We start from the raw sequence: 17,209 nt of genomic DNA, 5'->3' as shown, positions 1-17,209 counted from the left end.
CACTGTCCAGGTACCCGGGACAGGGCTCCAGCAGAGTCAGGAGTCAGCCTTCCCGTCAGGTTAGAGCTTGTGCTAGGTTTGACAGAGAAGACGCCTGAAGAACAGAGCTGCGTTGTCCTCCACTATCTTCCCTCCAACAGGATTGTTCCAGGACAGTGCTCTCTCTCCGGAGTCACCAGCTGCTGCCTAAGCAGAGGCACATCGCCCAGGGAATGAATTTAAAACACCACTCTTTGTTCAGCACTCAGTTGGGCAGCACGTGCCTGCCAGCCATTCATACAACTTTTCTTTCTCTATGCTCTGTTCCTTCGTCTCTCTCAGAGAACACATTTCAGCCCCCTTCTCAGATACTCCCACTGTACAGGCAAAGTAAAAAAAATGGATTCTGCATAGTAGATTTTTTCTCCTTGGAGACTCAGGAGTTATTTCTTAAACCACAGTAACTTGTAATGTCCCTTGATCCCTGCCTTTTAAGGCCTTTGTTTTATTTAAACTCTTTCAGAGACAAAAGCCTTTGCACCATTTCTACCCACTGACAGTCCATGTCTGGAAAAACGTTTTGGCTACATTCAGATCAAACCAGAAGTTTCAACACATGTGTTGAGAGACAGTAGTTTAGCATGAGTAAGTTTTCAGCAGAATGAGATACATAGTTATAATTCTGTATGATTTCATATGCTGTTTGGTTAGCTTTACTTCCTCATTCTGAGTAGCTGGATTTGCTGAAGCCTCAGGCAGCAAACCATGAACTTATACCTCCATAGCTGAAAATAGTTTTCTTAGTAATTTTCCTAGTAGTTGGTATATTGCTGTGTTTTGTCTTTAGTACAGGAAGAATATTGATAACACACTGTTGCTTTCATTGTTGATAAATGTGTTTATCCTAACTCTTGGGCTTTTTCAGTTTCCTATGCTCTGCCAGCAAGCAGGTACACCAGAAGATAAGGAGACAACTGTCAGCAAAGCTGCAACAAGAACTATCAGCAGCCTTCCTGCACAGACACAGAGAAGCACCTCAGTAAGGTGTTAAAGATCCAGACCAAAAATAACCATTGGGTGCAAGGTGCATGCAGGGTAGGCACTTATAGTCTCAAATATGCAATTTCTTTGGGATTTCTGTTGTTCTGGGCCACTCTCCAGAGTCACCGAGCTTAAGCTGACCTGCTGCTGTACCACTCTATTTTCATAAACCCAGGACCTAAGACTTGTAGAAACATAGGATCAAGGCTAAAGGAGGAGGAAGTGCACTTGAGAGAACCACACACATTTTGCTCACCTTTGTTTTGTCAAGCCCTTTAAAATACGGCAGCTGGCTTGCAGAAAATGAGACACTGAATCTGCTGCCATACCCTTCACCATGCTTTCTCCTAACAGTCTCCCCCTTCAGCTTCTCTTATCCTGTATTATAAAGCCTAGATGTTGTTTTCTTTCTAAGATGTTTTGTGGCTTTGCTCTTTGATGGTCAATGACTGACTTAGAAGACAATGCTTGCATGATGCATGGATAAATTTAAAGGCCTAAATTGACATATACAAGGGGAGCATGAAACTACATTTCAAGAAATTCTTGATTATCCCATATCTCTTAAATGACTAGCAACACGGAAACAGATTTCTTCTTGGGGGCTATGTTTGACTTCGATGGCAACAACCCAAGTCACAGTGGGGGCAAATGTAAGGAAGGGAACTTGGTGAGCAGACACATCATGGCATCTATACTAGCCCATCTCCCCCCAGACCACTGGCAGGTAGGACAGAGATCCAGATGCCAAGAGTCTTTTACTAGCACTTGCTTTTGATCTTTATTCTGCAATCATCATCATGTATTGAAAGAGGGAGGTTACATATCCTGCTTTTTACCACCCTCCTTTAGCCCCTTTCTTCTTTTTCTGCTGCTGTTTCTTCTTGGTGGCTGGAGCACCTGCAGGTTTTTGGTGCCTGGGAGGGATGACATTACTTGTAGCCGATACAGCTGCCCCACTGCTGGGCCGAGGGGAGGTAGGTGGGCTGCTGGCAGTTCTGCTGGCATCCCTGTAGGAAGACAAGAGAAAAAGACACCATGTGGGTTCATAACCACCTGCAAGATGTGATTATGTGGTACTAATGCAAAGAGTTGACAGTGAAAAGCAGCAGCTGCCCCATTAGGTAGCAAGCATTATGTATGAGGGCACTTATGCAAGGACATCTTAATTAGGCTTCAACATGCAGGAGCTGATGGAGAATGGGAATGCACCTCAAAGGGCAGCAATCATCTCCTAACTGACGTTCACTAGATGGTGTAAGTCCCTGATAATGAAAGCAAGGCTAACTTACAGACATGTGACAGCTCATGCAACACACAAGAAGACTTTCAGGTCCCACTCCTAGGCAGTGCAAACCCAGCATGCTTCCTCTCAGATGCTAGTAAGACACTATCTTGCTGTCAGCCTTCATACATAATGGTAATTCTTGATTCCAGCTCAAATAATCAGTGTCAGCTTAGAAGGAAGTACAGTGATTTCTGTACTGCATGGCTAATGCTTCTGCAGCTGCCAAAACTGTTGAAAGCAAATTGCTCAAGAGAAAGCATGCAAAATTCATCTCATCGCCAAAGGAAAAGTGCATTAAAAGACTATGAGAATTTTATTTGCACCTTGGTACCTTCAAGCATGCCTATCCTATCACACTGGTTTCCAAGAACCTATAGGGATCTCCAGGGAGAGCAGCTGTTAGCAGGTTCAAGCAACAAAAATGTCACTTGTGCTACTCACAGTTGGTGCAGTGACAGAGCTGCAGCAGAGCAGCACAAACACAGCCCTCCCAGCTGCCCAGGAATGAATCCCTGCATCAATCCTTACAAAACAGGTACTTACAGTTCAGAGGAGCCAGTTGTGGTTGAACCCTGAGTCCCCTTGCCAACCTGATCCTTCTTCTTGCCCTTTTTCCGTCCACGGTAGTAGGACCGCTCTCGCATTGGAAGCCACCGCTCAGGGTCGGGAGTCACCTTGGGGTCATAGTTCTTTGGCAGCTTTCCTGCAGAACATCCAGTGCCAGGAAATGAGATTGGGGTCAACACACTAGAGGCATCACCAAGGGACATGCACGGGATGTCAGTAGCTGGGCAGCGCAAAGAGACCAGCAACTACATAATCCTATCAGGGTGCTGCTCTGTTGCTCTCACTTCTGAGGAAAAAATGCCCCAACCGAAGAAGCTATCATGAATATCCAGGTTCCCAGAGACCCAGTCCTAGCAAAGGGCTCTAGCTGCTAGGGACCTGGAGGCTGGATATTTGAAGAAAGAATCTGCAGAGCTCTCTGGATCTGTGCTGTGTCAACAGCTAGGAAATACAACATACCCTTCTTTTTCTTCTTCTTTTTCTTCACTTCCCCTTGTCTGAAAGGAAAACAACACATTGTGACATAGCAGAGACACAGCAGACAAGTCAACTAAAAACTAGCTCTGGAAGAAGCTGAACCATTCCCATCTCTCTAAGAAATATGGTCTGCTGCTGTATAAAGCTCCTTGCAGTAAAAGGACTCCCTTTCCACCAGCCTGCCTTCTACAGCTATGCCTTCACCATATCAGGTGTGGTTCTTGAACCACCCCAAAGAAGGATGCACCAGAGCTATAGCAATAAAATGAAATAAAAAAATTAGCAGCCTGCTTTACCCTTGCTCCTTCTGCTGGTTGTCTCCAGTGAGCTTGCCAGCTTTCTTCCGAACATATGTTGCTCCATGGGAGTTCTCCAGCGCATCAACATCTACTTTCAGTGACATGGTGTCTGAGGAAGGTAAGTGTTTGCTAAGACTGCAAGGGAAGAGTTCAGGGATGCAAACCAGCAAGCATAAACACCCATGTTCTTCCAGATAGCAAGAGGCAACCTCATCTTGAATAAATTCTGTTAGCAATGCAGACACCAGACAGGCCTATGAGGCTATTTCCATCTCTCTCACTAGCTTCTTACACAAGTTGGAGTGAGCTGCTTAATTGCCATCTGCCTCATTTTTCCCTCTGTAATATGGAGACACAGAGAACAACTTCCTGTGAAAGCAGCTCAGGTGACAAAAGCAGTATGTAAACCAGATTTTGGGTAAGCAAGAGCTTAGCCATATTATGTCAGTAGTGCATTACTACCCCTGGTTTAAGATTCTGACAGAAAAGATGAACATGCTCTTATTTTTGGTTTAACCTTGTCTTATTAATTCTCAAAGAGAAGGAGGCCAAAGATAAAAAGGTCCTGAGGTATCACAGTAATGAAGCCAATTAGAGAAATAATGTACCTCCAGACAACTTGACCTGAGTATGTAGCTGTTCCAGGGAGGTTCCCTGCCTTTCTTCCAGTAAGAGCATGTTTGAAGTCCCCACACAGCTTAAAATACAAGGAAGCAATACCCCAACACCTCTTATCACCACCATTAAAAGGATACACTTTAGCTTTTTCAGGGTCAACGAGGGAATAGGCAGAGATGAGCTGTGCCAGAGTATGTACATCTTTTGGGTTTTGCCTTTGTAGAGGGAAAAAAAAAAAAAACTAACCAAAACAGAAAAGGATCAAGTTACCAGTGTTACTTATCCCAAAGACTGGTAACACCACACCGTGATTGCTGCTGTAGCACAGTTACTATCTGCGGGGACAGACATGTTAGTATGTTGTCTCCTCCACAGCATACCACCAATCACTGGTGTGGATAAAGGGAGGTGCAGACAACTCCACAGTATCATGAAGCAGGCGATAGAAGAGGAAAATCCCAGTAGCAAATGCAAGTTAACACTCCCCCCAACAAAAGATCCCATTAAGTGCACAACAGAAACTAAAACCTAGACATCCATGTTTACGTAGCACTACAAAAAACTGCATTCCAGTCCTCAAAGCAATGCACACAAGAGGCTTCTGGTATAAGTCTATTAGGTTTTCAAGGGAACAATCACTATAGATCAAATGAATTATCTCCCCTTGTTCCAAAATACAGCCTTGCATTGAAGCCTCTGTGCAAAAGTTACTCTAAAGGACAGCTACTAGTCAATCAAAATAGTCAGACATTGCATGCTATCAGACAGCTTTCAGAGGACTCTGGGTGGAGACCTGCTGCTCAGCAACCACCCAACTCACTTCCAGAGCTCCTCCAAGTCGCTGATTGCTTCCTTCTTCCTGCCATGCTTTAGTTTGAAGTTGGCAGCTTCCCTTATCAGTGACAAATGGACAGCAGATTTTGGCTGAAAGACACAGCAGCCATGATTAGTTCCTTATTATCATAGCATGGAGCCCAGCTCTAGCTGGCTTTAATACCCCTGAAGCTTGGCCAAGGAGAACTGAGTTACCATCCTATCATGCAGAAAGTAGACTACCTTTGTACTCTGGGAAATGAAGCAGAACTGCACAGGACAAGGCAGCTTGCTGCTCCACCATGTTTTTCCATCAGGGAAAAGTTCTGATTGCTACATTTAGGCATCCATTGATGCCACTCTCCTAATCTGACAGGAGCTGCTGCTCCCTATTTGTAACACCTAAATAATATATTATTGATAAATGGTCACAAAACAGGAGCTCATGTGTCTCCAAACCCCCAACTGGATAACTGCTGGGGCTATGCATCAACAGGAAAAGCTGAGTTGGATGAGTTAGAAAATCCAGGAAAGATTCTTGCACATTAGCTCCTCTGGTCTGACTTGCCTGGTGCTGCTGATACCACTGGATAGCCTGTGTGAAGACTTCAATTGCACTGTCAATATCCTCTTCATGACTGTACATTGTCACCAATGCAGACACCTGCAAACATTCAAGAGCAGTATATAGCAGATCTTAATGCAAATTGTCAATAGCCAGAGTCTCAGCAGTTAAATGATGGGATTTCCAAAAAACAGAGTCAGTGTGAGCTTTCTGCCATCCCTAAAAAACAGCTGTGGTAACTGGCAGGATACCCAGGCCAGATCTTCCTACCCAAGTCACTCCCAAAGGAACATACCCATCATCTTTTTCCTACAGTACAAGCCTAAAATTGCATTCACAAAAGGATCCTTCCTGTCCTGGCACTTTATTTGCTTATCACAGGATTCAATTTCATTAGAAAACCTTTTTCATCCCCCATTCTCTACCCCAAGAGCTATGAAAAAAGAAATCAGCCCTGAAGAGATTAGAAGGACACCATCCGTTTGCCAACATCCCAGTCACAGGTAGAGGTCACCCAGGGCAAGGAGCTGTTATTGCTAACTGCCCCTATAAATTATTTTGATCGTTCACACTTACAGATCCACAACTATGAGCCCCTGTTCAAGATGCCTATGCTGAACACATGAGCATTTACAAGGCCATCAAGCTTTTCTGAGTACCAGATATGGATAAACATGCAGACCAGGCTGATGCTGCAGGGATGGAACACAGCAGTTTCCCCTTAACACCTGCTGTCCAAATGCTGCTTCTAAAACGTCTCAACAGTACACACCAGCAACCAGCAGTTGCTCCAGTCATGTTATGCAAGTAAATGCAGGACTGAGAGTCGGCACTGAGTTATGCAACATGCAAGGACTGAGAGATTACCAGGGAGTGGGAACATAGGCAAAGAGCATCCCTGTGACAGGCAGAGTACTTCTATGGCTACGTTCAGGCTACCTGAAGCAAGTTATAATAATACCACCTTTGTCCAAGACAAGGAAGATGGGTTCAGAATCCCGGCAGACACTCAAGTCAAGTGGTAACCCAGGGGAAGAGGCAAAAAGGAACAGGCAGTGCAAAATTCTCCTACAAGGGAAAGACCTTACACAGATCACATGCAGTTTTGCTTACCATACCAGGCTTGTGCTGCAGTTCTTCTATGCTCCTCAGGATCATGCAGGCTTTGGTGACACTGCCTAGAAGAGGAACAAGGAAGAACACACTCTGAATGGAATCACAACACCTGATCCCACCAGTGAACTTTGAACCAAAGGTAAACAATGCGGAAAGAACAATTCCCCTTCTCACAACATCTTCCCTGTTCTAGGAATTAAGGACATGCCTCAATAAAATGGATCTTTCTGCTCTCGCCACATCCCGCAAAGGTACAGGATTCAAGGGTTTTGGCTACCAGGGAGTTCTCTTCAGGCTCAAGTCTGTGCTGCCTGACTGCACAGGAATGGTACTATTATGGAGCCTTACACTGCTCCCAAAATCCTGCCCCAGAAGAGATTCAGACCTATTATTCACAGACACTGTGGGCATTTCTGCCAGCAATCTGTGGAGCCTGTATATCCAGATATTAAGCTATCAGCATTATCCTGCCATAGCTAAATACATGTATTACCTGACTGAAAGTACCTCTGCTCTGCACCCCTGTCACAATAGTGACTGCAGCAAAGATTGCCCTGAAGTCTGGTTTTCTTACCCCTTGTACCACCGTCATGTGCAGACACTTCCCCAACAAAGGAGGTCTAGATACCTTGAGCAATTTTTAGCTGGGCCATCGTCAGCTTGATCTCAGCTGCACTGGCAGGGTGCTGTTCTGCAAAGTCCTGAGAGTCAGAAGAAACAACAATTCAACTTGTGTGTGGGCAGCAGGCTACCGCTTTGGTGAATCATATGTCATGCTGAGTCACACAAAGCCAAAGGAAGTTTTCCAGCACAGGCAGGCTTCAGCACACAGAGAGAAGAATCCCCAAGTGTGCCCTTTCAGATTTCTGTCTCAGGTCACTCAGTCCTTCCAAAGAAGGGTGTTGGAAACTGCTTGTAAGCAGAGCAGCAAAGCCTACTGCTTATCCTAGAAGTCTACTACAGCTTCCCAAGCATAAATATCAGAGGTGGAAGCGAACTATTTCTCTTTAAATGTGGAACTGTTCAATTGGATGTGAAGGCTTTCCAGCAGCGTTAAACCAAACCAAAATAAGGAGTCAAATACCCCTGGAAATTTAAACCAAATGAAACAAAGGGAAAACAGCACAGGAGAACACAAAGTTTATATGGCGCTTGGCCAGCTTTCTCTTAATCTACCTGCAGAAGCCCTACAGCCTTTGCATGCTGCTTCTCACGACACAGTTGGGCTGCTTGGATAAGCACAGGGAGCAGATGCTCAGGGCTCTGGGACTGCAGGCTTGCTGACAGCTTGCGGCACTGATCTGCCTGGAATGGAATGAGAGAACATACTTTTCTCAACATCTGTGAGCACCTTACACAGGGCTAAGAAACCAACAGATCTAAGAAGATATACTAGTGGTGACTCCCCTGAAATGAGTACACAAAACCAGGAAGTCCTCTTAGTGGTCCTTCAGATATATCTAAGAATCCCCAAATCCCTCTTCTAGTTATCTCCACACCATCCTTCCTACACCAATATCCAAGGCACTAAACAGACAGTTGTGCTTTTAGGGATGATTTTATTTTTCTGCTCACTTATGTGCCTAAACCAAGAGGTTCTATCTTCAGACATAGAACAGCGGCATCTCTATTTCTGCCCAGTCAAACTCCTGTGGATTTAATCTGTAGCTACTTACTGCAGACCAGTTTCCCCTACCTGGTTAGTGTACATTGCAAGCAAAGCTTTGTTGAATTCAATGGCCTGGAGCTGCTTCTTGGAGAGTTTATGCTCAACACCTTCTGCATTAGTCAGCTTCACCTTTTTCTTTGAATCAAAGACATTTTGGTCCTGGGGAAATCGTACATCATGAGAAGATTTCACTATATTCTTTGAAAAAGAAAATATCCCTGGGTCTGCAATTTAACTACTGTTTAAGAAAATATCTTCAGTGATTATCTCCCTTCTCTCCACAGAAGCAGAGAAGCAAGCTGAGTAACCACAATGAAAGTGGCAAGGTAATTCTATACCTTGTTAATTGTGATGATATTATTTGCAATGACAGCAAGGAGTCCTACATCTGTTGGCCTGAAGATAAGAAAAGCAGAAAGCATATTGTTACTGAACAGCAGTCTGTCACAGATGGAAGACTGAGCATTTGTTTTCAAAAAATCCTCTTACTTCAATTTGATTATTTGATTGTAGAGCTGTAGAGCATCCTCTGTATGGCCCTGCAGTTGCATGATATAAGCCATCTGACCATGAATAATAGCCAGTTCAGCCTCAATGTCTTCCTCTGTCACATCCTGAGGGAAAATCAAAGTAAAAGTAAAAGGCTGCTATCTCACCTCTCTTCCAGCTTCAGCATTCTGCTGGCAAATGTCTGTGAGCATTCCTGGGTAGTATTAGCAGCAAAGTACCCCAGCTGCCACAGGTGAAGGTTGTAGCCGCAGCATAAACAGAAGCATATCTGAGTTAAACTACATGAAAAGAAAGCTTCACCTACTCCAGTTGGAATCTGAAGATTACCTTAACTTGTACATTCAATCTGCCCCTCTGCAGTGATTGGTTACAAATTCCCTGTTTGCCATCACTCACTCAGCATGTTCATCCCTAGCAGGGATAGGTCTCAGGGAGGTTTCAGACAACCTGTACCCTTCTACCTGCACCAGAACAGACAACTATGCATGGAACACAACAGCAAACACCCTGCAGGGTCAGCTGCCCTCCTGCAACAGCCAAGAGGGCTGCCCCAGCCTCACAAGCTGGTACGAGCAGAGCAGCTCTAGCTCTCCTCTGGCTCTCTGCGCTTTGTGACTGCACCTGCGCCCCTGCTGCTGCAAAGCAAACACCCTCCAGAACAACATCAGGAACTTACAGAGTCTTCTGACAGTGACTGGCGGCACAGCTCTACAAGGAAAAACAAATTGAAAAACACAATTTAGAAGGTTTTAGGGGGAAAAAATTAGGCAAGAAGCATGGGGGAACATAGAATTTTTTCATGTATCCCTGAAACTTCTGCAGTACTACAAAGACACAGCAGACTACCAGTCTGATGATGGATGAGATTAAGCATGAGAGAGCAGACTATGTGATGCAGAAGAAATATCAAAGGCACAAAAGATACTGTCCCTCCCAGACACTAATTTTCTCTCCTGAGCAAAATTCCTTAGACCTAGCTCCTGATCTTTCCCATAGGGATCACTCAGCTGGAATTGCTTACTGGTCTTGCATGTTTAGCACTGCAAGCCTGCAATATTTAGTTTACAACACCCTTTATGGAGCAGCAATTCTGTTAGTTTTCAGTACCCATACTAGTCACTTCTTAACTTTCTCATCCTTCACCAGAACATCAATTATTTGCTTCCAAATGACTACTATCAAAGGACATGGACTCAAATTACACATGCTTATCAGTTGTTGTTTTTCTTCAACAAAACTGGGACAGAACTGACCTATTTACCTGCAAGAGCAATTAGTTCAGACTGAAACTAGTCCTTCCTAGTTTCTTTCCCCATTTTTTTTTAAAAACACACAAAATCCCCGTTTCACCCCACAGAAAAGAAATCCTCTGCTAAAAAGTTCATTTACTAGCTTATACTAATTCATACCATGAAGTATTTTGAATTCTTATAGCATGTATTTAAATACATACTCATACTAACAAAATCAGGAGTTAGAATAGATGACACATCTCATGCATATGAGATTACACTCACATTTCTGCTTCAAAAAAATACACAGTTATTGAATACCAATCAGGAGGCTGTAGGAGAGCCAGGAAGTGGTACATGCTGCATGGCTCTGGAAAAGAGTTGCAGACGAACACTTCCCCAAAGACTTCACAACAAATCCTGCTGCTGCTCAGTTTTTAAATTCTCAAAACCTCTTTTCCTCTGATTTGTGTCTACAGAGAGTAAATAACTACTTCTACCACACAAAGCTTCCCTCTCACCTCACTAGGCTTTTACCTTCTGCTTTTTGTAGTTTTTTCATTGCTTCATTCAGTTTTCCTTGCCCAATCAATGCACATGCAGTGTTATAACACAGCTCATAGGTAGCTTCTCGAAGGCCTAAATCCTCCTAGCATGAAAAACAAATATAACATTGCATAAACACCAACTGATCTGTACAGATTTAACAGGCAACAGACACAAACAAGAGTTTTCCTGTACATTCCAATGAATTCTTGAAAAATAAATTTAAGAAGCAAATTTAACAGGGCACACAACTGGCAAGTAAGTTGCAGCACAAAGGATCTTCCCATACAGTGCACAAAGTCAGAAGCAACTGACAAGACAGCAAGGAAACTCCAGCCTGAACCTGCAGACTACTTAGGCTGGTGCAAGAGGGCAAGTAAGAGCTGCTGCTCTAGAGAATTAGAAAGTGGATCTACAGCACTGAACAGAAAGCTGAGGATGCTGTGTACACCTCCAAGGACAAGTATTTCTAAACAAATGTGAACATTACAATCTTTACTGTTCATTAACAAAAATATTCCCAAGCATGGCTGGGTGATCAGAGCAACTGGCTTTAGCCCTGGGCAAGTGGGTAATGAGAGAGAAAAGTGGTAGTCACCAAAGGTGTTCTGCTAATGCAGGTTCAGAAAGATCTAATTCTTGCTGTGCTGTGACATCTAATAGTACAAGCTTTCTAGAAATTGAAGGTAAAGTATAATTCATTTTTATATATATGCATAATAACAGCATTTATTCCTCCATGCAGGGAAAACCACTTGGTAATCTTCAACACGCTCACAAATCTTTATGAGATAGGAACATATTTCTGTACCTTTCAGTATCTACCATGTCAATACAATCTGTATCCTTTATTCCTTGGCTCTCACTCTTACACCCATAGGCACACTACTCACTTACTGGCACCACCTTCTCCCACGTGCTTTGTGCTGCCACAACAGCAGAGAGGTTGGTTTTTCTCTCCTCCTCATACTCATCCTGGGAGTTGCGGATGAGATCCCTGTATGCAGCAAGACAATCGTCATAACGCTCCAGTCTGTACAACTGAGAAAGGAAAGGGATTAGCCCTCAAAACATTATTTTTCTGTGCATGTTGGTAACTACAGCCACCTTCCTTCCTCCCCATGGACTAGGGGTAGCAGAGCATGATATGTTTTATAGCTGAACATTTTACTAACATTTGCATCTACCTTTAAGGGCAAACTATATAGACTACATTTAAAAGGACTCAAGCAATGACACTAGCTATCTGCACAAAGATGACACAGCTTTTACTCCTAAAACAGATTCTTTAAATGCACTAGTTTACTCAATTTTGTCCTAAAACAGCCTTCCTCAAAATTAGATTGTCTCTAAGAAAGAAATTAAATGAATGGTCTTTCATGCAGATGAGAGAAGAAAGCCAATTCTTCGCAAAACTGCTCTGATCAACCAATAAAAAAATGAGAAGAAAAAGTATAACTTCTTTTCTGCATCACTTTTAATGCCTGAGATGTCAGGTCCCACAAACTATTCCTGAACAGGTATCTAATGGAAACAGATGGCTGAACCACAAACAAATCCCACCAGATCTCTTCCTTCCTCAACCGGATGGCTAATACCAGGTCAGACCCAGGTAGGGAGTGGAAGTCACAAATGTATTGCTTTGGTTCAGTGGGAATAAGATGATGACTCTGTTGCCAGAAACAGGCAATGGAAGCTCCACTGAAGTTTGAGCAGTTGCAACCACACCTGATCTTACCTTCAAGCCAGAGAAGAAAATTCTGTCCCCATACTTGCTCCCCATTAGAGGAGGCACAAGGCATCTAGCATATGAAACTCCCACCAGGAAGAAAAGCTTGTAATTACCACTTGTCCGTAAAGCTCCTTCAGTTTGTCTGTTTGCTGACTGGCACTCTGAATGGTCTTGAGAGCACTTTCAATACGGTTCAACCTGTATTCACAGTAGGCCTTCTCAAAGGCAATAACATCACTGCAAGGACAGGACAAAGGCTGACAGCATGCACTAGAGTTTCCATTCAACAGCATTCACTGACATATAACCAGCCCTAATTAGTCAGACCCCTACATACCAAAAACCCAAATATGTGATCCCAGATTACTGAATTATGTATCTGTTGAGCGCTGAAAGTATGTTCTATCTACTTGGTGTTCAACAGAGAAGTAATATCAAAACTTCATCCAAAATAAAAGGTTCCTTTTTAATGGCATTTCTGCACACATTGTATTCCAAATCCTCTTTGCTCCGGCCGCCTACTAATTATGCTAATCAAATGCTTAAAATGTAAAACAGTAGCAAACTTCATTCCATGACATTTTCTTAAGAAGGCATTATGTGGCAATGAAATATTGTTACAGTAAACTTTTAAAGACAATTGACTCACAGAGAGAGAGGCAGGGGAAAAGATATAAAACACAGTCCCACAGGCTGACACCAAGATAAATGTAACATTAACCTATTTTGAAATATCATCACAGCAGAACTGCAGCAAAAGGGTTTGCTTTGCCAACATAAAATTGGCTTCAAAGCAAGCTTCCCCAGCAGGGAAGCATTCCCAAAGAAGCAGAGCCTTGAATGTTATGTTCCACTTACCCTCCAAGTTACCACTTAAGCCAAAGGAAAATTAATCAGCAACTCCTTTAGTTCATGCCTGGGGCCACTTATTATGAGCTTTACTTTGCCTATTAAAATTAACTCTGTTCAACTGAGTATTACGGAAGTTTGAAATTAATGGTATTTAGAATTAAAGCAAAGCAGCCTCAGTGCAGGATAGGAAAACTTCAAGACAGACCAAGAACCACCACTTTCCTTGCTCTGCAGGACATAGAAACAGACAGGCAGTAGAATGAGCTAAAAGAAATTATAGGAAGAACTGTGCAACCAGTTGAATAAAAAAAAATACTCCTTCTCATTACTACATAATAAAATAATAAGCTAAAAAAATGGAAATTAAACCCCTTTTGTCCCAGGAAATAATGAATTGGTGAAAAGGGTAATTACGTGTTATTCAGATGCAAACAAAAACAAAGGTACAGTAATTTCACGAATACAAGCCGCAGCAATTTGACAAAAATTTTGGTGGAAACCCGGAAGTGCGGCTAATAGTCGGGGGCGGCTAATATGTGAATAATTTTCTGACATTTACAACCCAAGACGTGCCAGCCAGGGCACCGAGCCAAGCACCTGCCAGTAAAAGCCGGCATTCCGCGATTGTTACAGTGTTACTGTGTTGCCCTGGCTCCCTGCAGGCAGCACGGCGGGCGGGGAGAGAGGCGGGAGAACTCTCTTCTTCCCTCCTCTGCCGCAGCCCAGGGGAGGACGGGGGAGGGGTGCGCCGCCATTGCCGCGGTTTGGGGAAGGGGGGGGGGGGGGCGCCGCCATTGTCGCGGCTCGGGGAGCCGACGGGGGGGGGGGACGCCGCCATTGCCGCGGCTCAGGGAGGAGGGGGGGGCCCTGCGCCGCCATTGCCGCGGCCCGGGGAGGACGGGGTGGGGGGGGGTGCGCCGCCATTGCCGCGGCCCGGGGAGCCGACGGGGGCCCTGCGCCGCCATTGCCGCGGCCCGGGGAGGACGGGGGGGGGGCGCCGCCATTGCCGCGGCTCCGGGAGCCGACGGGAGCCCCGCACAGTCATTGCCGCGGCCCGGGGAGGGGGGGGGGAAGTGCGCGCCGCCATTGTCGCGGCTCGGGGAGCCGACGGGAGCCTCGCGCAGCCATTGCCGCGGCTCGGGGAGGAGGCGGGGTGCTTTGTCCGCGCCCGCCGCCGGCGCCACGGGCGCGGGAAAGCTCCGTCCCTGCCCGCCGCCGGCGCCACAGGCACGGGAAAGCTCCGTCCCCGCCTGCCGCCGCTGCCGTAGGAGCGGGGGAAGCTCCGTCCCTGCCAGCCACCGCGGGGCAGCGCCGACCTGGGGTGACCGAGCCCAGTGGCAGCGGCGGGAGGCCCCGAGCGGCAGCACCGGGCTGGGCCACCTGGCCCCGTCAGCAGCCCCAAGCGGGCCGAGCCTGCACAGCCTTAGCTCAGCCAGTAAACCCCGCCCTCCCGCGGTTCTGTTACTAATTGCACGCGGGTCCTCGCTGCGAACGACAGAGTGGCTTACATTCGGGTGCGGCTTATTTATGGACAAAAACCGAAATATTTGCCAACACCCAGAGATGCAGCTTATACTCAGTGCGGCTTGTATTCGTGAATTTACTGTATGTTTCATCACATTGATAACTTCAACACACCTTTCTGGGAAGTTCCTTAATAGAACAGTATCTGAAATACAAAAATTTTGCTGCCAGCCAGTTCTTGGGTAGCACTTTTCATCCTTGTCATTGCATAAAGAGCATCCTTACAAGAAACAAAATTAGAATCTTCAGGACACAAATGGGAAGCTTGACTTGTTGTCAAACACAATTTGTCTCCAAGGTCCTGGTTTTGAGAGGATGCACAAAGGGCTTGCACCACCCCAAAAGCTGAGGCAGCTCCTTCAAGCTGGCAAAACAAAAGACCCCAAGGAGCCGTATTATGAGACAGCCAAACAAAGCCAACAGCTTGCTACCACCAACAAAGGTTTCTCCCTTCTCACTTCCTTCCCGGAGAGATTTGTCCCCTTTCCTTGTACCAGTCATGCTACTCAGCCACATCTACAAGCAGAATCAGCACCTGAAGGTGGCTGAAAACTCGGTTAGGGACAATCCCTTCAACAGTAACAGCAAGATTTTTGACTGCCTCAAACTCAACCAGACCTTGTCTCACCCCCTCCCATAAATATGTCACTGAGAAGACCAACTCCAATGTCTCTGAACATATTCTGGTCTTTATTTTGCTGCCTCCACTGAAGCTGCAGCAGCTTCTCAAGGACTCAGGAGTGTCATATTTTGTAGAGCACAGCAAGACACAACTCACCTGGTTAACACTTTAGTGTGGGTATTGATTACACCAAGGGCTTCCTTGAAGTTCCCATTCTGGATAAGACACACTACTTTACATTGAAGTGCAGTCACATCATCTTTGTTGATCTGCAATACTGGAGGAGAAACTAGTTTCAACACAACAATCTAACTCATAATCAAATACACTCAGGCTTTGTAAGAGACTAAAATCTACAAAAATCCATCCTAGAGAGTGGTCACATCAACTTAAAGCATCCTGATATGGTTTGCTTTGGCTCAGATCATGAAACAAACTCCATCGGGATAAAAGAATTCAGTATAAATCCTGAACTTACCAGAAGCATGGACTGTGTTAATATGTCTGGAAGAGCTGAACCAAAGGGGTTATACACACCTAGGTAAACCTTTCCTTGGCATTTCACTTCCAAGCAGAGAACACAGTGTCAAGGCCCCAGTGCGACATAAAGGATACTCAGGAATGAAAACAGCTGGTAGAGAAGAACAGTGTGGCTCTCGTCAGGGCATCACTTTACATGCTAAAACTTTCTGCCAGTGGATGACAGTGAGGGAAAACTAGAAGAGAGGCATGGGTTTTGCTATTTGATTTTTTTCATGGATGCTAGTTTTTCCAGGACAGGAGATTAATCCCTACTGCCTACCAGCAGCAAAGACAAAACTTTTAACCACAACGTACCTTATACTGCAATCCCGTTTTGGATGCCAAACCACCAAAACAACACATCTCAATGTGAACTCTCCGTTTCAAGCAAGTTACTGCTCCCAAGTCAGTCCACATGCAAAACACCACTCTTCCAGTTCCCGGAGGAAAAGCCTTCCTTCTCCCATGATCAAAACGGAAGGAAAACCCACAAGTAACTCCGAAGGCTCGACCCACAACAAAGGATGCGTGATGCAACGCAAGCACCCGACGGTCGCGGTACAGCAGCAGAGCCTGGGCCCCGACTGCCCTTCTTCCCTCTACCCCAACAGAGTAAGATTCCCGGAGCCTTTGCCCACAGCCCTGCTCCCAGCATGAAATCTACGGACGGACACACCCGCTCCCTGCCACACGGCCAACGCGCAGAGACCACAGACCCGCGGGGCGGGGAGCGGCACTGTCGCCGCACTCACTCTTATTGACGGACTTGAGTGCGCGGGCGAAGTCGCCGTTTTGGCCGCAGCGGTTCACTTCACTCCATAGCCCCGCCGCCCCCGCGGCCACGGCCATCATGGCACCAGGACTAGACACACGTCGCGGGGGTGGTGCTGCTGCGACGGAAGCGGAAGTGCCGAACGGGGCCCCGCCCCTGCCAGCGCTGGTTCTCTTCCAGCAGCCCAACCCTTTCCGGTGCCTCCTCTCCGCCTTGCCCGGAGCCGCCCCTGCGCCGGTGCACTGTGATTGTCTCAGTGCCTAACTTCCTACTCCTGCGGGCAACGCTGCGGCTATGAGGTGAAACAGGGGCCAGTGCCGGTTCTGCACCTGGGCAACCCTTATGGTGTGTATAGGCTTGGGAAAGAGATGCTGGAGAGCAGTGCTGTGGAAAGGGAGCTGGGGGCCCTGGTGAATGGCAATTGAATGTGAGTCACTGTGCCCTGGTAGCCAAGAGGACGGACCC

General features: G+C 45.8%; 1 protein-coding gene across 1 annotated transcript; it reads right to left on the bottom strand.

The window, feature by feature from the left end:
* Positions 1-1,774: 1,774 nt before the first annotated feature.
* On the bottom strand, positions 1,775-16,884 carry SRP72 (signal recognition particle 72). Its single transcript, XM_033059993.2, has 19 exons — positions 16,725-16,884; positions 15,607-15,727; positions 12,566-12,689; positions 11,618-11,761; positions 10,712-10,823; positions 9,619-9,650; positions 8,922-9,046; positions 8,771-8,828; positions 8,460-8,591; positions 7,940-8,068; positions 7,392-7,464; positions 6,761-6,825; positions 5,651-5,746; positions 5,090-5,193; positions 4,407-4,484; positions 3,649-3,786; positions 3,335-3,372; positions 2,852-3,011; positions 1,775-2,030 (listed from the first exon to the last, which is right to left on the bottom strand). The coding sequence occupies exons 1-19, from the start codon at positions 16,822-16,824 to the stop codon at positions 1,856-1,858; spliced, it is 2,004 nt and encodes a 667-aa protein (XP_032915884.1). The 5' UTR covers positions 16,825-16,884; the 3' UTR covers positions 1,775-1,855.
* Positions 16,885-17,209: the final 325 nt, after the last annotated feature.

The sequence above is a fragment of the Catharus ustulatus genome, chromosome 5, assembly GCF_009819885.2.
Source record: "Catharus ustulatus isolate bCatUst1 chromosome 5, bCatUst1.pri.v2, whole genome shotgun sequence".
NCBI lineage: Eukaryota > Metazoa > Chordata > Aves > Passeriformes > Turdidae > Catharus > Catharus ustulatus.
This window is presented reverse-complemented; position numbering and strand designations above follow the sequence as displayed.